The 24,426-nt window shown below is 57.9% G+C and overlaps 3 protein-coding genes across 5 annotated transcripts in view; 2 read left to right on the top strand and 1 right to left on the bottom strand.

Moving 5' to 3' along the window:
- The window catches only part of TDRD12 (tudor domain containing 12), a 236,642-nt gene that overhangs the window by 97,312 nt on the left and 114,904 nt on the right, over positions 1-24,426 (bottom strand). The gene's annotated exons all lie outside the window — the stretch shown is intronic.
- ADGRG1 (adhesion G protein-coupled receptor G1) lies at positions 4,389-18,310 on the top strand. 2 transcript variants are annotated; one of them, XM_035336482.1, is made up of 14 exons: positions 4,389-4,792; positions 10,659-10,746; positions 11,253-11,675; positions 12,177-12,294; positions 12,435-12,582; positions 12,728-12,853; positions 13,284-13,400; positions 13,890-13,935; positions 14,316-14,416; positions 14,500-14,615; positions 15,192-15,466; positions 16,771-16,882; positions 17,141-17,409; positions 17,581-18,309. In XM_035336482.1, exons 2-14 carry the CDS (start codon positions 10,707-10,709, stop codon positions 17,700-17,702), a joined length of 2,013 nt encoding a protein of 670 aa, XP_035192373.1. In that variant the 5' UTR covers positions 4,389-4,792; positions 10,659-10,706; the 3' UTR covers positions 17,703-18,309. The 2 variants fall into 2 exon arrangements, with proteins under 2 accessions (XP_035192373.1, XP_035192372.1); XM_035336481.1 differs by having other exon boundaries at positions 4,390-4,792; positions 14,313-14,416; positions 17,581-18,310.
- Positions 18,444-24,426, top strand: part of ADGRG3 (adhesion G protein-coupled receptor G3) — a 16,052-nt gene continuing 10,069 nt past the window's right edge. For both annotated transcript variants that reach the window (XR_004753748.1, XM_035336487.1), the window contains exons 1-12: positions 18,444-19,321; positions 19,868-19,897; positions 19,972-20,134; positions 20,213-20,327; positions 20,852-20,992; positions 21,112-21,234; positions 21,308-21,347; positions 21,794-21,894; positions 22,391-22,503; positions 22,634-22,926; positions 23,409-23,502; positions 24,028-24,314. Coding sequence is in view for 1 of the 2 variants with exons in the window: in XM_035336487.1 (XP_035192378.1) it covers positions 19,261-19,321; positions 19,868-19,897; positions 19,972-20,134; positions 20,213-20,327; positions 20,852-20,992; positions 21,112-21,234; positions 21,308-21,347; positions 21,794-21,894; positions 22,391-22,503; positions 22,634-22,926; positions 23,409-23,502; positions 24,028-24,314 (1,561 nt within the window). In the remaining variant the exon portion in view is untranslated. The remainder of the gene's footprint in view (positions 19,322-19,867; positions 19,898-19,971; positions 20,135-20,212; positions 20,328-20,851; positions 20,993-21,111; positions 21,235-21,307; positions 21,348-21,793; positions 21,895-22,390; positions 22,504-22,633; positions 22,927-23,408; positions 23,503-24,027; positions 24,315-24,426) is intronic.

The following is a 24,426-nucleotide window of genomic DNA, read 5'->3' as shown; positions in this document are numbered from 1 at the left end:
GTGCCTGGCTGGCAGCAAATGAGCCCCACTGTGAGCACCTCCTGCTGGGGAGTCACTTCCCAGTTCAAGCAGCTCCAGCCCCAAGCCCTAGGGAAGAGCCTTGTGGCATGAGTCATGCTGCTTGCTGGTGGCTGTGTGCACTGACACCGGTGTGTTCACAGCCCTTGCTCCTGTATCCGGTTGCTCTTGGAAAACAATCAGCACGTCACTGCCTCCCTGTGCAGGCTATCCCAGGAGCACCAGGGCAGCGGGGTCCCGGTGGGGCACGGCACTCCCGAGGGAGCCAGGCAGAACGTGAAGGTGTTTTCCCACACTAACAGGCCAGGAGCAGGGATGAAGGGCACCCCAAGGTGCTCACACGGGTTGCGTCGGCATGGTGATGCGGACTGAAAGAACATGAATTTTAGGACAGGAGGCACGGGGCTTTTGCTGGAGGCACGAGGAGGGCTGAGCCCCCAGAGCTCCTCTGCTCCCTGCACTGAGTGCACAGCTGATGTGGCCTCTCTGATGCCCCAGAAACATCGGCAGGAGGGGGAGCAGCCAGTCTCACCTCCTCAAGGAGAACCGATCCTATTTACCTTTCCTTTAGCCTTATCAGGCAAGATTCTGTGTATTTTCTCAGCATTTTATTCCTTGAGTGGGATGGGATTTCTGACCTGGGCAGCAGCTGGGATAAGGATGGAGCCCGGGACTGCAGGGGATTGCAGCCCAGGGTGTAGCCAGGGTTTCTGCAGGGCAGGAGGCTCAGACCCGCACTTGAGCTCTGCAGAGGGGCAGCCAACAACCCGTGCCAGGCTGTCAGGGCTGATATTCCTGCCTCAACAATGGCAGCTGGTATCACCCCTGTGCCTGCCACTGCCATGCCTCACCACCAGCCTCTGGGAGGTGATCTAGATCTGGGATCTAGGTCTGGGACTTCACTGCTCGTACCTGCTGGAGAGCTGACCAACGCCAGTTTCCCACGTCCTATGGGAGCATCTTAATCCTTGTACTGTCCCCACAACCAGTTTTCACTCTGACTTCACAGACATCACTGCCGGCTTGTTTGTAGTGCCAAGCCCAAACAAACAGGATGGTTTTATTGCTCTCTACAGTTGGGTTTTACAGTCCTGGTGCCCAGCAGGTTGCTGTTGTCATTGCTGCCAGATGGAGAAACCCTAATGAGGGGAGGTCTGGCCTCCTGATTTGGAGGCCTTTGGGGTCCCAAGAGGCTGTAAAAGGCTGGCTTTACGATCAAGGCTGAAAGATGCAGGGTCAGAGCCATAAGTGGCCCCTCATTGGGATTGCAGTGGGTATTCATCGGCACCTACTGGCAGGGCAGTTTTGGATCTGGACGCAAGGGGGACAAGCCAGGAGCAGCTGGGGACCGAGGCTCATCAAGGCAAACCTCACCTCTTTCCAGAGACACTGCCAGCTCCAGCTCTGCCTCCTGCTTTCCCATGCAAATGAGCTCTCCCTGCTGCAGCTCAAGCCCAGGCAGCGTGCAGCCCTCAGGGCAGCACATGTTTTTGTGAGACTGGCTGGGGGAGTGGGGCTCTGGGAGCGGGGCCAGGTGAGCAGACGGGAGGCAGGGCAGAGTGCGAGCAGCCCACAGCTGTGTAACAGGGGAGGCCGAGGTGCTGGCATCCAGCTATTCTGGACCGTGCTAGGTGCTGTAACGAGGGGCATTGCCGTGGTTTTGACTGGGGAGACCCAGATTGGGCACAAGAGGAAAGTCTTTGCTAGTTGTGAGGCCCTGGGATGGTTCACTGGGATTTCTGTCCTTGGAGGTTTCCCAGACTCAGCCCAACACAGGCACGGCTGCCCTGCCCTGGCATTGCTCACTGTCTTGCTCAGCAGGATCGGGGACCTCCAGACGTCCCCTCCTACCCGCACTGCTCTGTGCTCTGTGATGTGGCTGCATCATCCTCACCCTCCCCCTGCACTGACTGGAGCTGGGCTGAGCCAAGCTCATGGTTCACACCCCAGCAGCACCTCTCCAGGGACAAGCACCCCTGCCTGCAACAGGCAGCCAGGGAGGCAGGAGCCAGCCCCAAGCCCTGGAGAACCAGCGTGGCCCAGGGAGGGATGGCAGGCGTCAGTGGATCACTGCGCCCAGGGATGTCACAGCTATCAGCGAGCAGCTGTGCCCTGCCCTCCCCTAACCACAGACCCCAGCCATCGGGGACACCATGGGAGCAGCAATGCCAGCCCGAGCTGAGCCAGCCAGCGCAGCCACAGCAGCAGCTCCTGTCCCTGTGCTGTCTGAGGGGAACGCGCCACCCTTGCACCACCCTGGGCTGCACCCTGCCAACAATCCCGGGCAAAAGGGTCTCAGAGGGGGGCTGGGGGAGGTGATCCGCACTCTGGGCTGGGGCCGTGGCTGCTTTCCAGCAGGACTGGCACAGCCCAACAGGTCTCCTGCCTCTGTTGCCCATGCCTCAGGCTTCAGACGGCACTGAGGCAGCCTTGCTCATAGCCAGCAGCAGCCTGGTGGCGAGCTCATCAGGACACGTCCTTGCCCGGCTGAAGCCCGGTTCCCACAGCTGCACCTCCGCCCTGCTCCTCACCAGGCACTTCGCCCACCCAAAGTGTTCACGCCATGTGGGGACAGGTCTTCCTCCCTGCAAGGCTTCAGCCTAGCCCGGATGAGACACAGGGATACCCCGAGGGGCTGTAACAACACTAGACAACCACCTAGGTTACTACCAGATTCACACTCACATAGATGGGCTCTAGGATGGGTGCTCGCACAGCTTTTAGGAACTTTTAGGGCTTTTAGGAACTTCCCAGCTTGAGCAATAAATCCTTATCAGGCCAAGTGACTGCTGCTGGCCTGAGCCCAAGGGCAAATTTCCCTTGTAAGGGACAACACAAGGATTTCCTCCCCCCTTGCTCTGCAAGGGTCTTTGAAACAGCAGCAAGGCCTGCTGACTTCAAGATAATCCGATAACATCAACAAGTGCAGACATCAACCTAAAAATAACTCTGTTAACCTCCTGATAACGTCAAGTGCAGACAAAAGTCTCTTTGTTACATAAACAGTTGCAAGAAAATGGCTTAAAATGGCCTTTCCTCATCAGTCACGCCAGAGCCATGACCATAGGACAGGGGGGCAGCACCTGACCCATAGGAGAGCCACATCCCCGACTAGCCAGAGCAAGGAGTGAAGAGCAAGTCCAGCAAGGGCCGGGAAGGCACAAGCACCAACAGGTACGAGGGGAAGGAGGCAGCCATCCTCTGCTCGCTGATCATTTTTGTGCCATTTCTCCCAGGAGGCAGATTTATGGTGGTCCCTGATGGGGTCAGGCAAAATGGTCAGGGTGACCTGCGAGAGCAGGCTCAGCTCGTGGTGAGGCTCCCACAGCTCTGGCTGCTGCTGACTACATGCCGATGCTCCATCTGAAGTTGGGCTCAGCCCTGGTCTCCATAGCGTGGGACTGCTGCCCTTCAAAGGGAGCCGTGTTAGCCATGGTGTGGCCACGTGAGGCCATGTGAACGGGCCCCGGCAGGCAGCCTGGCTTCCTGAGGGAGCTGGAATTGGAACAAAGTCAGAAGCAGCTTGTGGGGGATGCAAATGGAGGTGCAAGTCACTGCACTGGACTCCTCCAATGCAGGGCAGGAGGGAGGGTGGAGGCACCATCCCTGTCCCCCAGCACAGCCGTGTGGCACCTTTGGCACAGAAGCCAACTTTTGCTTCTGTGCCACCCAGCACCTTGCTGCCAGTGTGTCTACCCTTCCCCCACCAAAAAGAAAAGTTCCATTCAAACAACTGGAAATATCTGTGAGAGCCTGTATTTACCCAAGGCACTTCCTGGCCACCTCCCAGCTCACTCTCCTCCCCTCCATCTCCTTGGAGCCCGACTTTCTCCCGCACGACTGCTTTTCAGCACACACAAAAGGCGGCTTTGGCTGGAACCTGGCCGAGCTGTGCCCCTCTCTGCAGCAGCTCTGTGGGCTCTGCAGCGATCAGCACTGCCGCCACTCCTCACAGCCGTGATGCCCCCAGCCTCGAGTCCTGCGGCAGCCCCAGGGTGAGGGTGCTGGTTGCCGGGTGAGAGGCAGGGTCCCCATCTCTGGGCTCAGAAGGCAGGGAGGCCCCCTGACCACACATCCCAGCCCACCTCCTTCAGATGCCAGGGTCTGTGTGGAGCCAGGTGCATGTGTGGAGCTGCGGGGACCAAGCCCCATGCTCAGGAGCCTTGATTTGGGCACTGGGCAAGAGCCACGCTCCTCGCTCTGCTGCTTGTCCTACTCCTTGTCTCCCTCATTTCCCGCGTGGAGCGGGGCAGAGTTCGCGGGGACACTCTGTCCTGGCTGCTCTCACATAAACTATTATTTTTTAATCCCTTTTGCAGCCAAGCGTGCAGCCTGCCAGCCAAACAACTCCTTTCCTCCTCTGGACACCCGCCAGCCCCTGCGCCGTGCGGGCAGCCGAAAGGTGCTGGGAACGAGGCAGCCCAGCTCCCGGCCGCCCCAGCCGGTGTCCCCCAGCAGCGAGGCCACCCGGACCCCCCGGCCAGGCTCCACCGACCAGGTGCCGCTCCCGAAGGCCGGGGGCACCGCGACCCCCTCGGGGGTCCCAGAGGGTCTCGGCGGCACCCGGTGCGGCTCGGCTCCTCCCGGTCCCGCCCGCTGAGTCACCGGCGGCCCGGGGGGGCGGGGGTGGGCTGAGCCGTGCCGTGCCGAGCCGAACGCGTCGGGGTGAGCCTCACCGCGCCGTGCCGTGCCGTGCCGTGCCGTGCCGAGCCGAGCCGAGCCGAGCCTCACCGCAACGAGCCGGGAGAGCGCGCCCAGCCCGGGCCGGGCCCAGGTACCGGGGTCGGTTAAGCCGGGCGGGGTCCCGGGGCGGCGCGGGGTGCGTGCGGGGCTGGGGGCAGGAGCGGCGGTGCCGGGCTGCTCGCGGGCTGCCTGCGGTGCTCGGGGTTGGACCGCGTCTGGGGTGCCGGGCGGTGCTGCGGGCTCTGGCCCCGGGCATCAGCCCCCCAGCTCCCGTGGGGGCCTCCTGGGGCCCGGGGCGCTCGGTGGGCTGTGGGACGAGCCGGGGTGCAGGGCTGCGGCGTGTGCTGTGTGTCCCTGCACGGGCTGTGACACCTCTGTCCCCGCAGAGACGGGTCTCCCCCAGGGCCTCGCAATTCGCAGCCAAGGCGCGACCTGCCTTGAAGCCTCCATCCCTACAAGCACTTCCCTCCCCTGCTAAATCGGGCTTCGCCTTGCCTCTGCCCAACAGCCAGGCTGAATGGAATTCAGAGCCGCAGATCCCCGTGCACTTTGGGGGCAGCTGTTCTCGGCTGCTGCCCTCAGCACAGCTGAGCCCTGCGAAGCCCCCGCCACTTTGCTGTGCTGTGCTGTGCGGCCACCGCTTCCCAACCCAGGGAACCACCGGCACACCCCGCTTCTCCTTCCTGGCGGAGAGCACAGCATCCTGTGGGACGGCTGGCTTGTCTCGACAGGGAGCTCTCCTTCCAGTGCCTGCCGGGGGATTCCTGCTGCAGCACTGCGGCTTGCTGCTGCCTGTCCTGCCAAACTGCTGGGGGCTGCCCTGGGTGCTCCCCGCCTGTGAGCTGCCTGAGCGGTCCCTGAGGAAAGGGGCAAAGAGACCAGCAAGACCCAGTAAGACCAGCTGGAGAATTGAAATCAGGCCTGCAATAGCCTCCTAGCAGCAAGTCCGGACTGCTGCGAGTGGGGGAGCCAGCCAAGGCTCATTTCATGGCTGTGGTACCCACTTACAAGCTCTGCTGCCAGCAGGGAGCCAGGGGTGGTTTGAGACCTGGATAGCAGGAAAGAAAACAGGCTTTGGGCAGTGCTGTAAGTGCAGTCCTCCTCAGTACCACAGCCACAGTGGGTTTTGCTCTGCCCCTGCAAGGTCTGCCGCTCCCACGTGAACTGAGCCAAGGCCTAAAAATGCTGCATAGTTGGTTCCCATCCAGCTCTTAATCCTGCAGCCCGGGGGCTGCTATTCGGAGAGCAACAGGTTTGCAAACAACTGCGTGCTGCCGGGATGGGGCACGCTGGGGGTGGCCTTCCTGCATATTTTGGTGGCACCCATGGGTGTCGGGGGACGTGGCGCTGCAGACAGCAGCTCCCACGTGCTGGGGGCTCTGGCTGACACCGGGGGAGGGATGTGAATGCCAGTCCCCGGTGGTACCAACTGGGCAGCAGCCTGCCGACACTTGTTTTTCGGAGGGGCACTGAGCCATCAACTCTTTCCCATCAGCTCACCAACAGCTGGGCTTTGGCAGTGACCAGGAAATCTGTGACTCAGGCCCTTGTACCTAGCTCCTCTGATGCCACAGCCTCCCTCTCGTGAAAGTCCCACAGGAGTCGCTTCGCCCTTGCCAGGCACTGAAATTGCTGCCATCCTCAAAGTATCCCGAGCCAAACATGAAATGGCTTGGAGCGCGAGGGTGGGCTTCAAAGGCTGCAACCCCACCCCATGCGGGGGGCGATCGGACCCGCTCAGCCCAGGGTGAGGGGCAGCCCTTGTTGCCCATCAGCTCGGTGTTACCAGCTGCAACCCATGCCTGAGGCTGAGGGCACTGTGAGGATGCATGAGTGGGCACACCAAGGCCAGCCCCACTCCTTACAGGTGGGAAACTGAAATTCCCAGACTTCACGTCAGTTGCAGCATGCTGCCCCTCCTGCCTCGGCTGCAATGTGCTTTGAGGATGCAGGCTGCTCCTCCAAGGCTGTGGCAACCTCAGCATTGCTGCAGCCATACCTGTTCCTTTGGAGGCTACGTATAGCCCTTGCTGAAGCCATTGGCTTTGCGTGATACCGAACAAGATGCTGTGTGTTCCCCACCACTGCAGAGGAAGTGTTGGGTTTGTTAGCTGAGGTATTTTTGTTTGCCGTGTTTTTTAGGAAATGGTAATTTGATGGTTTTGAGCATTGGAGGCCAGGGCTGTCTCTGCCTCCTGCCAACTCTCCCACCGCGTCCTCAGGAGGGGAGGTGGCAATCAGCCCATGAAGGACATCAGGTGTGTCAGGGAGCTCTGCTGGGCCCCTGGCAATCTTTATCAGGTCTTGTCCCATCTCCAAAACTGCCCCGTGCCTGCGGATGCCGGTGTTGCAGGGGAACGTGCCTGCACGCTGCTGCGAGCTGAACCGCTGAGCCGCAGCCCCCAGGTGCAGGGCAGGGCATGGCTCACCCCAGGGGGTTTACCAAACGTGCCCGTTGGGTCCAGGCAGCCAAGGGTTGCCTTCCTGATGCCCACCAGTGATGGGAAGGGCTCGCATGCTGATGCTGTGAATAATGTGTGGGCTGGCCCCTGTGCCCAAGGGATGCTGGCCAAGGACAAGGACACAAGGTGAAGATGAACCTGGTCACCTGAGTGACCGAGGCTGGGGCCATCCTGAGCATCCCCTCCAATGATGGCCACTGCCCCCTGCATGGGATCGTTCCGCATCCTGTCTGGGGGAGTCTGTCTTGGGTGCCTGGGGCCACTCACGTGCCTCTCTGTGCCTGATTTCCCCCATCTATTTCCCAAAACTTTGCCTTCTCTCCCCTGAATAACAGGCTATGGGTGAAGAGCTGTGTCCTTATTAGCATCTTGGAGGCTCGAGACGCAGACCAGTGGTGTATTTTACTAGCAAGCCTGGAAGCAAAATAGATGAAAGCCCCTGCATCTACCCGTTTCCAGTGTTTGTGTGAGACATGAGAGCATCTTCCCTTCTTGGGAAAAATGTCATGTGCAAAACCCACATGCCTTTGCTCCAAGTAATCAAATATCTGGTGCCAAGTCACCCAGAGATCAATAACATTTCTCAGTGGTAATAAACACTGGGCTTTTTATTTTTTCTACTTGCCTCCAGGTTTAGACACAGTATTATTCCCAGGCTTCCCTTTGCAAGGCCAGCGCATTAATTTAGTGGTGATGAGAGAACACAATGTAATGCCCTGATACTTTGTGCTGAGCCTCTGAGAAAACACATCCTGCCCTGTGCCAGTAAGGAGCCTGCTCCAGACCCCAATCTCCCCCACCTCTGCTTATCTCATCTCTGACAAAGCAGCAGCTTTTCTATGTGCTATTGTTCTCAGAGCAGCCTTGGAGCTGAGCTACCCGGCTGGGAGGGGGGGTGGCTGGAAAAGCCTTCCTGCTCCAGGGAGGAAGGAGGGAGGTTGGGCTGGTGTGGAAGGGGCTGCCCTGCCCGGCTGCTGCAGTAGGTCCCCTCGCAGTGGCTTTCGCAGAAGGGTTCCTGGGAGCGCGGGGCAGCAGGGAGCCGCGTGGCACCTGGGCGCAGTGATGCTGTGCCATCACCTGCGCTGCTCCCCACTGCCCTCAGGATGCACTTGGGGACCAGCACTGCCTGTTGTGGGTATCGGTGGGAACTGCGTTTTTCTGCTGAGAAAACAGTTTCAGGGGATTTTCTCTTGGCATTGTGTAGCTCAGGAAGAGGCAATCAACCGAGTTGGGGCAAGCAGAGCTCGGAGGGGAAATACCAGCTGCCCCGCTTCCATGGGGATTTCTGGTCTCATCTGGGCTCTCAGTAATGGCTGGAAGGGGATGATCCCTTTCTTTGGCAAAATCCAAATGGTGCCAGCACAGCAGAATGGGTCAGAGCTTGTCCCTCTGCCAGCCTTCCCCTGGCTGGAGTCTTGCAGCTTTGTGTCCCCCATGCACTGGCTCGGTGCCGTGGCACCATGGTTTGCATTCACATCTTTGTTACTCCCAGCTTCAAGCACAGGCCACCTGCATTTTGCCATCACATGGCTGTGCTTTTTCAATACAAGCTCTCACTCCGTGGCTGCATGTGTGTGATTCCCGGGCATGCAGCAAGGAATGGGGATGCCGGCCTCATTCACACCCAGTTACTGCTGGCAAGTCAGACCCGTGCTGTACGCCCCCAGCCCATGCTGGGACCTCAGCAGCGCAGTGCTTGTGCAAGACCGTTATGCCCATGGTAGTTGGTTGATTTACAGCCCAAAGCCCCTGTCATCCAGGGGTGACAAATTGCTGCGGGAAGGCTAACGCGCTCTGCCTGTTGGTGGTGACACACCGGCGCAGGATGTGCTCTGGATCCGTGCTGGCTGGAGAGACTTCCTGCTCTGCTCAGGAAAGCAGCAAGTGGCTGTGGTGTCACATTAGCAACCTGTGTGGGGAAGCATGTCTCAGCACAGTCACAAGCCATCTCCTGCTGACACCCAGGCCAACCCAGAACCCGGTCCTGGGCAAGCGGCACTGTGGCAGCGGGTAAGAGGCTGGCCAGCACTGGTCGGCAGCCCCCCTTCCAGCCTTGGCGAGAAATGAGGTGGGACCTTCCCCTTGCCACCAGGAAACCTGGTGACAAGGACACTGAGTTTTCAAGCCAGCAATTTTCCCCATTTTCACTACTGACAACCCTTGGATGCCTTTGAGAGCTCGTGAGAAACAGAGGAGGCTTTATTTTTATCTTTCTCATGAGACCAAGATGATATCTGACATTCCTCTCATCTCTGACATCACACCATTGGTCAGACAGAAAAGCCTCAACTGTGCAGCAAAGGGAGCCTTTGACAGCAATGCTTGCAGGAGCCCTGCAGCCCCTTCGGCAGGTGATCCCCTGGTGCTCACAGCTGTGAGATAGGCAACAGGCGTCTGCACATCTGGCCGGGTTTATGTCCCCATGAACAGGACACCCTGAAACGGTGCTGGGGGTTTTGAGCGGGATGGCTGGGGGTGATGTGGGAGCTGGACACAGCCCTGGCAGTGGCAGCAACCTGGGTGCTGGCTTGGTTTGGGCATCAGCAAGTGCTTGGTTCTGGCAGCCGCCCCATGCAGCCCTTGCTGGCGCTGTCCTGTCCCAGGGGGTCAGTGTGATGCCCTGGATGGCGCACATTTGCGTTACCTCATCAGCTTGCAGGGCATGGGCCATTTTCAGCCTCTTTATGGTCCTGCTGCCCAGGGATGCACCCTTCATGCTGGTGACTCTGGGCATTCCCTGCCACCTCCTGCCGCTCTCAGCCCAGGCTCCTGGGTGGGGCTGGTGTCACCGTGCTGCAGGCACCGCCCCAGCTGCTGCTCTTGGGTGCAAATACCACAGCTGCAGCCACGGCGGGTGCTTCTTAAAAAGGTGGGAGCCCGGGGTGCCAAACTGAGCATGGGAAAGAGCTGCACGGCAACTGTGAGACTGCTGCCAGGAGGTGGGGTTGTGTTGCAGCTGATGCACAAGCAGATGCCAGCTGATGCAGGCGATGGGTGGCAGCTGTAGGGGGACAGAGCATGCTCATGTCCTTCACCATGCAGTCCCCACCACCACTGGCTGTGGTTTGCAACATGACCAGCTCCACAGCTGAAAATACATGAGCTGAAATCACCAGATACAATTCTAGGCCTGGCAGGTTAGGAAACCACTATTTCCTTCTGTTCTTTATCGCCTGCGATAAGAAGCCAAGACAGGAACCAAGATGTGAAGCAGTGAGCTGTAGAGGTTGACGCCTATGCTGGGGCTGAGAGTCCAGAGATTCGTCTGCCTCCCCCTGCCTCTGTCCTGTCCTTCCAGCCTCACGTGGCCATGTGGGGAGTTTGGCACCCAGAGCTCCTCCCAGGTGGCAGAGGCACTCGGGAGCTGGCTGTTGCACCAGCCACTGTCCCACCTGCACAGCCTCAGCTCTCCACCCCCTGATGCCATGCTGGCTGTGGGCAATGCTCTTGTCACCCCAAATATTTACATGACCTCTTTTCTTTGTGACCTTCCAGGCTCTTCTTTCTCCTGGGAGGCAAAGTCAAAGTCAAGAGCCACCTGTGATGAAAGTCCTGCTCCTGCTCCTTCTCTCCCCCCTCCAAGGTAGGCTGGTCCCAGCCACATCCTGCCCTGGGCTAGCACATCTAGGCTGCTGGAAGTAATTGGCAGCCCCAAAATGCAAAGGCTGATGGCACTGAGGCATGTTTGCTTCCATGGCTTCCACAGAGGTGAAACATCTTGTGGGCTGATGTGCCTCCACTAGGGTCTCTGGCATGAGGACCTGGAGATGGAGAGGTCCTTTCTGGAGAAAGGAGCAGGTCTCCATCCATCTATAGTGCTACTTTGTCACTGTCAGCCTGCTGCGGGGCTGGGGGGTGGCAGTGGGGAGAAGCCAGCCCCAGGAGAGAGGAGCTCCTGTAGCCCTGGGCATGCTGGTTCCTAACAAACCTCCCAGCGTGACCGTGGGCAAGTCGGAGGTGGCTGATGTCACACAGCCTGGCCAGGATGGGTTTGGCACACTTGGGGCAGAGCCCGGCATGCTGCGTGCTGGCGTGTGGGTGGCTGCCCCTCCGGCTAAGCCGGCATCTCTCTATGCTTGTGCAATGCAGGGGTGGGTGCAAGCGTCCGCCAGGAGGATTTCCGTTTCTGCGGAGAGAGGAACCAGACTGAGAGCAGCTCCGTCATCTACAAGCACAGTCCTGCCAACATCTCCATTGAGAACACGGCCCAGGCACTAATAATAAAAAGTCCATTTTTGCCAAGCAGGAGAAACTTTTACTACCAGTCCAGCTTGCCGCCCACTTTGGGCAGGTACCGCTTCTGCATCTACTGGTTCAAGCCCAACAGGACCCTCCGGCTTGCGTACGGGAAGCAGAGCTTCCTCCTGGGCCAGGACCCACCCAGCAGCATCACCCAGGAGAGGGACACGCAGAAGACTGAAAGGACCAAGGCCTCTATCTTCAATGTGTCCTATGTCTTCAAGGGCCGGAAGAACACCTCCCTTGACAGTGCATCTGAATACTTTTTCCCTGGTAAAGGCAGTTTGGTGTTATTTTAATGAGATAATGAGATAATTTTAATGAGTCAATTCCATTCCCAGCCTGTGCTAGCCATCAGCAGAGCACTGGGGTTGTCCTGGTGCTGTGCCACAGTATGATGATGTCAAGATGCAGCTAAAGGGTGATGGGAAGGACAAGTGGTTTTGCTTAAGCCGCCCAGTGGCAGCCCCTGGCACACAGGTGTCCCTGGGCGAGCAGCTGCCAAAACATGAAAGCAGAGATTTTCCAAAGTGCTACAGACCTCCAAAATCCCAGGAAGCCATGTGCTTTGCAGAGGAATGCTGAGCTCCAGGCAGCCAGAGAAACTGGGTCAGGATCTCTGGTGGCTTCCCAAGTGTGGGGCCACACCGAAGCCCTTTTCTTTGGGTTCCGGCGAGGGCTGTGCCATGGAGCCAGCCCTGGCCAGCAGCTGGGGACAGGGGGAAGCTGGCTCTGCCTGTGCCCCTGACAGTGTCTCCTGTCGTGTGCCACCAGCCTCTCTGGAGATCATGCCCGTCTGGGAGCAGGATGTAGAGGGCCAGCTCGCTGCCCTGGACAGACTCCTCGCACATGCGCCAGCCTCGGGTGCCACAGCACAGCGATCACTTCGGCAGTGAGTGTGGGGCTGGGCTGCAGGCTGGGGGGTTGTGGTGATGGGCAGGGTGTTTGTTGAACCCGTTCCACGCTGGCACCTTTTTCCTGGTCCCCAGCGTGGCACCTGCTGCCCTGCTCACTGCATCCTGTTCCCCACAGCAAACTTGGGGCCTTGGAGAGGATGCTGGCACAGGTGGAGCTCAAAGGGCAGAACCAGACCTTCGGGAAGGCCGCTCTGCGAGCCACCGTCCTGAGAGTCAGCACTGCGCAGGCTCCTCGGCACCTGGCCTTTGCTTCCCCAAGAGAGGTGGGTCTGTGGGGTGCTGGTGGGGACGAAGTGCAACCCCAGGGCTGGGCAGGTGTTGTCACCCCTGTCATCCCCACCACACCCAGTGGAGCTGCAGCCCACCAGCATCTTCCTAAGTTCTGTCCCAATGGGTCTGTCCTTGCAGGAGGGCAGAGAGGTCCAGGGGTTCGCCGTGGATCTGCCGAGCAGCTTGTTCATGACAGCAAAGGAGAAGGAGGTGGTGGAGCACAGGGTGCTCCTGGTGGACATCAACAGCCAGGCCATGTTCCAGGTAACACTTGCACCATGCCGCACAGTGGGGTGCCACTGTCTGGTGGCACAGGGCAGCAGAGAGCCATCTGCAGCAGGGAATGATGGAACAAATCAACACAAGGCATCGCTCCTTGGGCTGGCCTTACCTGGCCATTCATGTCCATGTTGCACCCTGCAGCATCACCTGCAGCTCAGCTAGGCTTTGCCTTCTCCTCTGCCCCTCCTGCAGCCCTTGCCCTTCTTGGCCAGCTCCAGTCCCTGCTGCCCAAACCAGGCTGAAGGCACTCACTTGTAGAAGGTGCTCTGGAGATGTTAGATGCTTCAGAATTGAGCTAGAGGCTTGACACGGAAGCAGCACAGGTCCTCTTTGCTGTGGACTCTCACCCGCTTCACACCTGGCAGCTCTCCCTTCCTGCCCTACCCTACCACCTCCTCTCCTTCTACCACAGGATGAAAACAGCAGCCACATCTTGGGGAACAAGGTGGTTGGCATCTCCCTGGTGGACATGGTGGTGGCCAATCTCTCTGACCCAGTGGTCCTCACTTTCTTCCACGACCAGCTATTGGTAAGTGGGGGAACAGCCTCATCACACCCAATCCCTCCAAGACCGGAAGGCAAGGATGGCTCAGGCCCTACCAGCTTGAAGAGTGGTCGCGATCCAGCAGGTCCGTGTCCTAGGCCTGCTACAACCTACTGCATCTTCTGGCTTCATGGCTTCACCACATGCACTAATGGTGTCTCTGCCTACTTCTGTGCAGTGGATGATAATTTGCAGATGTGTCAAGTCCAGCACAATCTCCAGGGCTGGGGACACTCTGAGTTAATATTTCTTGGCTCATTCATAGCCACTGCTCAAAGATGAACTCCTTATTTAAAATTTGGGCCTGGGAGGAGGTATCTGTTCTGCAAACTGCCAAGAGAAGTCTTTACCTTGAGCCTCCGCTAATGATATGGGCCAGTTCATCTCCTTCCGACCATCTCACCTCCTGTCCAATGTAGCTCCTACCAAACCTGCAATTCATCCTGATCAAGACCTGTTGTTTTGTCATTTCAGAGGAATGTGACCCTGCTGTGCGTCTTCTGGCAGGAGGACAGCACTGGTGAGTGTATGGGCGCAGGAGCTTCTGCATTTGTGTGCAAAGCGTAGATGCTGTTTCTGTTCCCTTGGCTGAATACTAAAGACCTGCTGGCTGTTGGTAAAAGTTGTTCTGCAACTCCCTTGCCCCAGCTCCATAAATGTTTCCCATGGGGTCAATTTCGGGCTTTTTCCTCTGTATCTAACCTAGGAGCTTTCTCCCTCTCCAGGGAGGGTACTGTTGCCCATGAGGCTAGCAATTCCTGCCGGTGTGTGCTCTGCATAGGGTGATCTGGGACCCCCCACATTTGTCCTTCCCCCTGCTGTGGCCGCCCTAACCTGAAGCTCTGAGCTCCAAAGCAGCTGTTTCTGCTGGTCACCAGATGCTTTCCTTTTCTTTAGCAGCCAGCTCTGGAAACTGGGATAGCTATGGCTGCACAACAGTGGAGGGGGATAGACGGACATACTGCAGATGCAACCACCTCACCTACTTTGCTGTGCTAATGGTGGGTAGTGCCTTCCCGCAGCTCTCCACGTTATTCCCCTTGGCACTGCTCCTTCCCTGTCTCTCATTCCTTCTTCTCCTCAGGTATCCTCTCCAGAGATTACCTACATACACAGAGACTATCTGAGCATCATCACGTACATTGGCTGCCTTATCTCAGCTTTGGCATCCATTTGCACCATCTTCTTCCTCTACTTCAGGTACGGTCTGGGTGCCCAGGTGAGCCCGTGGGCTGACAGGACACCCCATGCTCCCTCTCTGCATCTTTCCTCTTGTCATTACACTGGGGAGGCCCAAGCTCTCCAAAGGCAGCTGATGGTCCAGCTGGAGGCATGATGAAGGAGCCAGGCTGGAAGAAAGTAGAATGTACCCCTCCAGAAACTATCCTCTTTGCCAGGTCTCATGAAGGGCAGTCTCAGACACCCGCTGATTTTGGAAAATCAGTTTGGTTGTTGTCATGGAGCTGGCAAGCAGAAACCGACAAAGATCTTGCCAGGGAGAACAAGGGTGGCTTTTCTTGAGTAATATCACTGACCCTATGTGGATGACTGGGAGCTGAAAATATGTCACTCCCAACCCTCCATAGACTAAATCTGAAGTGCAGGGCCAGCGAATCTGCCTGTGTCAGTCCCATGTGTGGGGTCAGTACGTCAGCCCCTTACACTAACAAGGGTTCTCCTAACTTTGGGTGTGGTGTGTTGCCCCAGCGACACTGTGGGGTGTTGTGGGGCACTGGCCAAGCACAGTGCTGACATCTCTTCCTGTTGCTTCTCCAGAAGCAAGCAGCGAGACCAGATCACGAGCATGCACATCCACATGAACTTGCTGGGTGCCATCTTCCTCCTGGACTTCACCTTCCTCATCTCAGAGCACTTGGCTGCCAGCAGCAGCGAGGCGGCCTGCAGAGCTGGGGGACTGTTCCTGCACTTCTCCCTCCTGAGCTGCCTCACCTGGATGGGCATCGAGGGCTACAACCTCTACCGGCTTGTGATCGAAGTCTTCAATGCCTACCATGACCACTTCCTCCTCAAGCTCTGCCTGGTGGGCTGGGGTGAGCATGGGGGAGGCAGAGACTCCCCAGGGGCAGGACAGTGGGGCAGACTGGCACATGGTAGGGTTGGTTTCTGCCCCTGCAAGTCTTTCCCAGCATATATGATGCCTGCATGGGGATGGAGGCATAGGTGTGGTGTCTGAGAGCAGAGGGATCTGTCTCTTCATTGATGCAGGAGACTCAGTGACTGAGAGCACAAACAGGGGCTAGAGCAAAGGCAGGTCACCCAACAACGGAGGCACGTGACAGCCACTGCTTGGGGTCTTTAAATAGTGATGGGATATTCTTTCTAAAAGAGACACCCCGGTGTGGTGGTTTTACCGTGCTAGGCAGCTGAACTCCGCCACAACCGCTCTCTCACTCCCCCTCCTTAGAAGAGGAGGGGAAGATGTAAAGGAAAGAAAAACTCACAGGTTGAGATCCAGATAATTTAATTAAAGGGAAAAATAATTATTAAGGAAAGATTATTATTAATTAAACAATTTAACTAAAGGGAAAAAGGGAAAGGGGAAAAGGGAGGGGAAGGGAAAAACAAACAAACAAAAAAAAACAAGTAAAGGTTGTGTGGAAGTGCAGAGGAAATAAATTGCTCTCTACTTCCCACAAATGAGCGATGCTTGACCATGTCCTTGAAGCAGGGCCTCAACGCACGTAGCCAGTGTTCAGGGGGACAGACGTTTTTGCAGCGAGAGCCCTCCCCCCCCTTCCTTTTTCCACCTTTTATTGCTGAGTGTGACATCATATGGTATGGAATATCCCTTGGGTTGGTTTAGGTCAGCTGCCCTGGTGATGTTCCTTTCTCACTTTTTTGCCCAGCCCCTAGGAAGGTTAGAGGGAGTCCTGGTGCTGTGCCAGCACTGCTCAGCAGCAGACACAGCACTGGTGTGATACCACTGCTGTTCCAGCTGCAAGTGCGGAGCACAGCACTGTATGGGCTGCTGCAGGGAAAGTTAACATCCCAGCCAGAACCAGTACACCAGGGCAGCCCATAAAGATGGGCTTGATGCAGGAGACACCCGTACATCTCTGTCCTCCTTTGGGAGGCTGTGGTCAGAAGATCTCAAGATCATTTGTGGCCTAAACTTCCATCACCCTGTGAGACCCCCAGCTGGGGTCTGTGCAGTCCAAGCCTGTTCCGTGGCCAGGGCTTACACCAGGAACCCTTGTTGTATCCTCCTTCCTTGGTTCACCCCAGGGAGAGAGGACATTGTACGCCTTACGAGGAAAAAGAGGCAACAAGTCCTTCCAGAAGGTCTGTGGGTCAGAGATGAAAGTGGCCACTTTACTCTGTTCTTAACACCTAGGACTCCCCTTCTGTTGCGTGATGCTAATCTTCCTGACTAACTGGACGAACTACGGCCCATTCTCCATTCCTGTGTATGAATCCATTGGTGGAAGGTCCACCAATGCAACCATGTAAGTCGTGGGAAATTGATTGCTTGGTCCCTGGTCTTAAAGTCATCTGGTTCAACCTCCACCTCCTTAGCCCACAAGGCTGTGGCTTTCCTGGGGCTTTGCATAAGGTGGGGCAGGGGATACCCCCTCTGGATTTAATTACGATGGGTGCTGAGTTAGCCCAGAACCTTCATGCTCCCTTCTCCACCCTCAAACCCTTTGTCTCATCCCCCTGTGGGATGACACAGTGTAACCCTTTGCTTTTTCTCCTCCCTCTAGATGCTGGATCACGAGTCCCTTGATCCATAACGTGGTAAACCTGGGTTTCTTCAGCCTGGTATTCCTCTTCAACTCCGTCATGCTGGGGGCCATGGTCCGGGAGATCCTCCGGCAGAACAAGAAAGGCCACAAGCTCAAGCATGTCCTAGCCCTCTTTGGTCTAAGCATCCTGCTGGGCATTCCCTGGGCACTGGTGTTCTTCTCCTTCACCTCCGGCAACTTCCGCCTTGTCTCCCTCTACATCTTCACCATCATCAACTCACTCCAAGGTGATCCTGGGGCACTGGGCTCCTCCAAAGGGCATGAGCTGCCCTGGGACTTTGTGGGTGTGGTGATGATGGGGTATGAGAAGATACAGCCCTGGGAGACTGGCTGGCTCACTCTCAGCTACTGGTGGTCCTTTGAGGGGACTGACCCACTCTTTCTCCCTTCTCACCCAGGTTTTCTCATCTTTCTCTGGTACTGGACCATGGTGCTGCAGGCAAAAAAGTCCTCCAACTCCCAGAGCAGCTCTGACAGCATGAAACTGCAGCCTAACAGCAGCCAGAGCCACCCTGGCTGAGCCTCGTGCTGGCCATGCCGCGGGGCTGCCTGGCCGGGGCTCCCCGCATGGAGGGCGGCCATGGCAAGCACCAGTGCCGGCCACTTTGCTACTCACCTGCCATATGGGGCTGCTGGGAGCACAGGGATCTGCAGCAGAGACCCCCAGCCCCTCGCCTCCACCAGCTCCACGTTCCCCATCACCATGTCCCCTGAAGTATCTGGGTGTCCCCATCCCTGACCGGGTATCCCCTACCTGCTCCCACAGGGACAGGCTGGCTCCAGGGGCATGACAGAGAGATGTGCAGGGCTGTGGCAAGGGACAGAAGCAGGAGCAAGAACAGCCCGCTCCAGCGCTTCCAGATGTCCCCTGCAGTACCCCAAGGCCTGTCCCCTCCCCAAAGAGGGACAGCAGGTGGGAAAGGCCCCATTTTCAGGCCTTGCTGGTGGCCGCCAAGAGGGCCATTCCCTGGTAAGACAGAATAACCACCACTGTAACACCCTCTAGCAGCTGAAATAATCTATTTTTGTTATTTTGTTGAATGTTTCTCTATTTTTGTATGGTGTAAAAGTTTAATATTTGTGCTCACACATGAGACTTGTGCCCATTAAAGTTGTTCCTGCTCTGAGCATGGTGCCCCTGGGTCTCTGCTGTTGGTGAGCTGTCCCTTGGGTTCTGCCACTGCCGCTCATCCCTCCAGCGTGCCCTGGCAAAAAGGGCTGTCCCACTCCCAGGGAAGGACTTGGTTTTTCTCTGTGCTGAATTTCTGCGGTTCAACAAGGCCCCGCACACCAGCACAGCCCACACCATCCTGCTGAGCAGAGACCAATAACTGTTACAAACAGCACCAGGAGCCTGGTGACAGCAGCGGGTCTCAGGGCTCGGGAAGTGTTTGCAGTCTCCGGTGACTGCCACCATGCAGCAAAAAGGAAGGTGTTTCTCTGCTGGGTCGTGGGCAGGCTTCCCTTCCCTGTGCAGCCCTGGCAGCTCAGATCAATGCTCAGTGATGTGCCCAAGCTCCTCTTTGCATAGAGCAGTGCTGGGGAGAGGAACCACCATGGCCAGCTGTGTAATGGTATCGAGGCACAGCAGTGACCATCGGCTAAGCAGTAGGAGGGACACATGGATGTTGACCTGGACTTTTGTTTATGTCCCGTGTGTCACTCTTGTTCCTACCTGCAAGCTTGGGTGCACCTGGGCTTAGGCATGTGAGCATCGTGCCCATGGGTGGCACAGGAGCCCTAGGCTTGGCTGGCAGCGGGGATACCCCAACATATCACTCACCATTCTGGGCTGAGGGGTCATCAGCACAATGGGGTTGGGCAGGATAGGGTGAGAAGGGAAAGAAAAATAGAGCCTGGAGTCCACTGGGGATGTGAAGCAGCTCTAACCGTTAGCACTATTTCAGTGAGCTGGAGGTGGGAGGGTACTGGCCAACCCACAGAAACGAGCAAGGGGATTGCAGAAAGGAAATGAATACGTGGCTGTTGCCTCAAGAGAAGCTGCGAGCCCTGGGGGAGCCTGTGGAAGAGCAGTGCCCTGGGACAGGAGCAGAGCAGCCCTGCGGTGGCTGTGGTGCATGCAGAGCAGCATGAAGCACATACACCTGGACACAGTCCTACTGTTCCTGCTGCTTTCTGGTGAGTAGTGGGCAGGGGGTAGGGGTGGGCAAGGTCACCCCCATACCTGTCCTGTTGGAAAGCTGTGGCCCAGAGACCACGGTGCTGTTTCACCCCAGACGCAATGAATGAAGTGTGGACAGTCCAAGACAGTTAGTCCTGGAATGTGAAGAGCTGTGAAAGGAAAGAGGAGGGTGAGGGGTTTTTCCCTACACCCTCCTCTCTGCCTTACAGCAACAGGGCTGAGCCCTGTGCCGCAGGCAAGGCTTCTGGGTGGGGTGCTGTGATCTGGATGGGCACTGGTGTCTAGAATAGTGCCCGCAGCCTGGGATCCCTCCTGTGAGGCTCCCGGGGGGAGGGGGCTGTACTGGCACATCAAGGCAGATGCGTTGCCTTTGCAGTTACCAGCTCCCACATTTGTCATCACATTTTGAAGCCTGGCACGCCTTTAATAGCACAAGAGAAGGCAGCCAGGGAGCCTCTGAGTGTGCTCATTTCAGACTGGCACCCATCTCCCCCGTGGGCCAAGTACGGAGTGGGGGGCTGATGCTGGGTTTTGCTCCCCAGATGTCGCGGGAGGCCAGGACAGCTGTGACGGTGAGACCCCAGCCCACCTAGCCCCGATGGCCCCCATTCCGCTGCTGCTGGGGCCTCACCACCACCTCCTGCAGCACTGCAGCGGGGGGACAGGATCAAAGAATGCTGCAACACCACGGTGGAGCCAGAGGAGCGGAACGAGGCCCCCAGCCTGCCCCTGGACCTGCCCCGCCACTGCGCAGAGCTGCGCCGCTCCACCCGCCCTGCCTGCCGCTGCCTGCAGGCACGCTGGCTCAGGTAGTGGTGGGGCACTGCGGGGCCCTGGAGCTGCTCGGGGCAGTGCCCTGGTGCCTCACAGCCCTGCCTGCCCCGCAGGATGGTGCAGATGGCAGGGCCGGCACTGCATGGCACAGACAGGCTGCAGGCACTGCACCTGAATGTCAGCAGAGGGCTGGCCCACGACCTCCTCTTCTCCTTCTCCCCAGCTCAGGTGAGGGGTGACCGCTGCCATCTGGGGTCCCACGCTGCCGGCTGCGCCTTGGCACGTTCCTTCCACCCCACAATTGCAATTGCTTCCTGGACCTGCAGCAGCTCCAGCATCCCGTGCTGAGCAGCCCCTGGGCTAGCTGGGTGCCCTGTGGAAGAGCTCTGCCTCTTTGGCCGTCACTCCCCAGGGAGCTGGCCCAGCAGTGGGCAGGTGGTCCAGAGGAAAATGTCGGATCACGTGCCTCCTGCCTGTCCCAAGGCCCTCGCATGGCCTGGACATGCCAGGGGACCACATCCCACAGGGTGACAGCAGGCTGGGACTCCCCCTGGGATCTGTTCTTGGGTTTGCCCCTTGGCTGTTGAGCACTGGGCTCTGCCCTCGGGCTCCTGGCAATTTTGCTCAGTAAAACCCACCAGAGCAGGGCTGAATTTGTGCCTGGAGCAAGGCTGGTGGGCACTGAGAGTGGTGATGTGGCCAAGTGGGACGCTGCCTGCAAGAGACCTTCACACCACTGTTCCTTGCTGCAGGGCCCCATGACAATCAGCTCTATGGAGGAGGGGAAAGCAGGCAAAATCCGTCTCCCTCGGGAGGTTTTCCAGTCCCTGAGCAGCCAGGCAGCACATGTGGTGGTGACAGTCCTCAACATCCAGCAACTTGGCATGTTCGAGGTATGAGCTATCTATCATTCCCAGCCCCGTGCCAGCCACCAGTGTGTGCTGCTGGCAGCACCACAAGGCTGTGAGGAACCGTGCTGCCAGCTCAGCTCAGCCAGCACTGCCCCAAACAGGAGGACAACCAGACGGGGCAGGTCTTGGATGACTCTGTGGTGGGCATCATGGTGGAGGATATGGACATCTCTGGGCTGCAGGACCCTGTGCATCTCACCTTCGCCCACCAGCAGCTGCCCCCAGTAAGCTGGATGTGCCCTCCCTCTCCCTGTCTGTCCACTGAGGCACAGGCTCACAACACTCTCTACTTTGCAGAATGTCACCCCACTGTGTGTCTTCTGGGAGCCCAACAAAGGTATTGGCCTTGGTGGGGCCAGGAGCGGGGCTCTGGTGCAGTGGGGTGGAAGAAAGTTGGTGGGAGGTGGCACTGGGTACCCCTGCAGAGCTGCCAAAAGCCTCTGACCAAGGCGTGAAGGGTCCACTACTGTGCCATGGTCCCCACTGCCATGTAGAGTCAGCTGGGGATGCTGAGGGCTTCGTCCATGCTGGGAATGCTCTAATGCTGGGACATGGCCCTAGTACTCTGCTTCCTGCTGGGCAGGGGTGCCACAGCGCTGTCGCAGACAATCCATGGGCACCCTGTGTGCCACACTCTTAGCCTCTGTCCTGCTACCTCCTTCCCACCAAGAAGCATTGCAGCTCCCCCACCCGTGCCTGAGGGTCTCTGTGGCGTGGGAGGGAGGGCTTGGCTGGAGGATGCCTTGCCTGGTGCTCACTGCTGTTGCCCTGTGCTGGTTGCAGGGCAGGCAGGTGGCTGGAGCACCAGAGGATGTGTCACACTGCCTGGGGACAAGGAGACAGTCTGTTCTTGCAACCATCTCACCTTCTTCACCCTCCTCCTGGTGATAACCCCATTCCCTACAGCTCCTGCTTTTACCCTGGCTATGCTGCAGCCCATCCCTCTGCTACTTGGTCCCTCAAGTGTCACCACTAGCTGCCCAGAGACAGTCGTTTCTGCTCCCAGGCAAGCCCAGGCCTTTCTTAAAAACAACTTTGGCCCCAGCTTCATGCCCTGGAAGGCAGGAGCATATCAGTAGGGGATGTAAAGGGTGGAAGTGGCCTGACTCTGGAAGCACTGAGACTCAGGGTCCCTTCCCTCATCTTGTGCCCACACCTCGAAAGAGGTTGCATCTCCTCAGCTTCACCCCCACCTCCACTCTTCCTGGAGATCTGAGGGAAAGACCTGAGGGTTCTGGGGTTGTGAGGTCCTGCAGCACATCACCAAGAGTTCTCTTCCTGTGCTGCAGGACCCCACTCAGCCCTGTGGTTCTTGCTGCTGTAGCTAGGTTTTCTAGGCTGGTTTGGACCCATCTGACCCAGGGTGCACGTGTTTGGCAGAATCCGGCTCTGAACAGGTCCATGGCACAGACGTTGGTGGCTGTGGCCAATACTGGCTGTGGGGTGGCTGTGGCTTTCTCCATCTTCACCATTGCCTTCTATATTTTCTTAAGGTAGGGTTTGCCAGTGGCTCCATGGACCCTGGTTGGGTTTGGGGATGGGAGGGACATGGGCAGTCCCAGGCCTGGTGTATCTCCATGAACCCACTCAGCTGTGTTCCCGGCCTTTTCTGCTCCCTGCCAGGTGCAGCTACAAGCAATTCAGTTCTGAGGAGACCCTCCGCACCAACCTGGGTCTTCACATGAACCTGGTCAGCAGCCTGCTCCTGCTCAACCTGGCTTTCCTGCTCAACAGTGCGGTCTCCAGCAGGGCCATGCCAGGGCTGTGCAGTGCCCTGGGGGGGCTCACTCACTACTGCCTTCTCTGCTGCTTCACCTGGACTGCACTGGAAGGCTCTCATCTCTACCTTCTCTTCATCAAGGTCCTTGGCACCTACATACACCACTACCTGGCAAAGCTGTGCCTCATCGGATGGGGTGAGCACTGGTTGCTGGGCCACCCCAGAGGGCAAGGGGGTCAGTGGGTTACAGCCAGAGGGGACGGGGCTTTGCAGTGACAGAGAGAGTAAGCCCCATCCAGGCTCAGCATAGTGAGTGGCGTTGCCCACAGGAGGGCACCATCTCCTGATGACCCCATGATCTGCTGGGGTCTTCCTTCCCACCCGTTGGAAACCTACTTTCCCCAGCCCATGCACTTTGAGTGGCACCGAAGTGGGTGACTCCGTGGAGTGTTTAGGGAACACCTCAAGCCCTACCACACCCTGATGTCGTTCCTCTCCCTGTCATGTCCCAGCAGCATCCCTTGTGCCTCCAGCACTTGGGTGAGCTCAGCCTTTCCCTACATTCCTGGAGGCCAGCACACGTGTGGATAGGATGGACGGGCAGACACCCTGAGCTAGCTGCCTCACCTCCCCCTTGCCTCCCTGGCCTACCTTACAACAGTTTCCTTTGTTCTTCAGGCTTCCCTGCTCTGGTGGTGGTTGTGGCAGGAGCCATTGGCAGCTATGGAGAATACAGCATTCGGACAACGGACCACCAGACTGTAGTCAACCTGTGCGTGGCATGGTCTCACACCACCGCCCGCAGGGGTTGGGTGGCCCTTTGGCACAGCGAACAGTCACCTTGTCCTGCTGGGCGTGCAGCTGTGTGGTTTTTGCGTCCATCCTGTTCAGCTTTGCACAATGCTTCCTCTTTCCTAATCTTGATTAAAACTGAGCTGTGGTAACCATCGTGCAACAGCACTCTGGCCACAGGCACCCAGTACTGGGAATGCACAGCCACAGATGGAACCTTAGGGTGGGCAGGAGCAGCTGGGCAGTCTCACCAAGCCTCCTTAGTCATGCCCACAGGCCTCCAGGACATGAAGGATGTCCCAGGTCCACCTGGAGTTTCTCTGGGCTTCCTCTCCCTCTGCCCTGCTGTCCCCCATGCTTCATCCTGGCCTTGGAAAAAATCACACTAGCATGAGGGCATCTCAGAACACATCCTCTGGAGGAGACCATGGGGGGCTCTTGTGGGTGCTGCCATGGAGGTGGGGGTAGCAGGTCTGCTGGAGACATTGCAGTTGTCTCATTTCAGGTGCTGGATCAATTCCGAACACCTCCTTGTCCACTACATCACGAACTGTGGCTATTTCAGCGTTGTCTTCCTCTTCAACACAGCCATCTTCGGGGTGGTAGCCTGGAAGAACTGCCACCTGTGGAGCACCGGAATGGTGCAGGCACAGTGCAAAGCCTGGAGAGTGGCCCTGGCGGCTGTGGGGCTTTTCTGCCTGCTGGGAGCCACCTGGGCGCTGGCATTCCTCAGCTATGGCAGCTCCTCAGTGCCTATGCTCTACCTCTCTGCCATCCTGAACTCCCTCCAAGGTCAGAGTCAGCTGGAAGCTCGAGCGTGCTGGCTCCCAGGGCTGGGCTGGGAAGACGTGGGAGGCAAGAGCAAGCTTGGCAGTGGTTGACCAGGGGTCCCAAGGCACTGACA

The sequence above is a fragment of the Oxyura jamaicensis genome, chromosome 11 (assembly GCF_011077185.1).
Source record: "Oxyura jamaicensis isolate SHBP4307 breed ruddy duck chromosome 11, BPBGC_Ojam_1.0, whole genome shotgun sequence".
Lineage (NCBI taxonomy): Eukaryota > Metazoa > Chordata > Aves > Anseriformes > Anatidae > Oxyura > Oxyura jamaicensis.
Note: the sequence above shows the minus strand (reverse complement) of the source record. Positions and strands in the feature narration are given on the sequence as shown.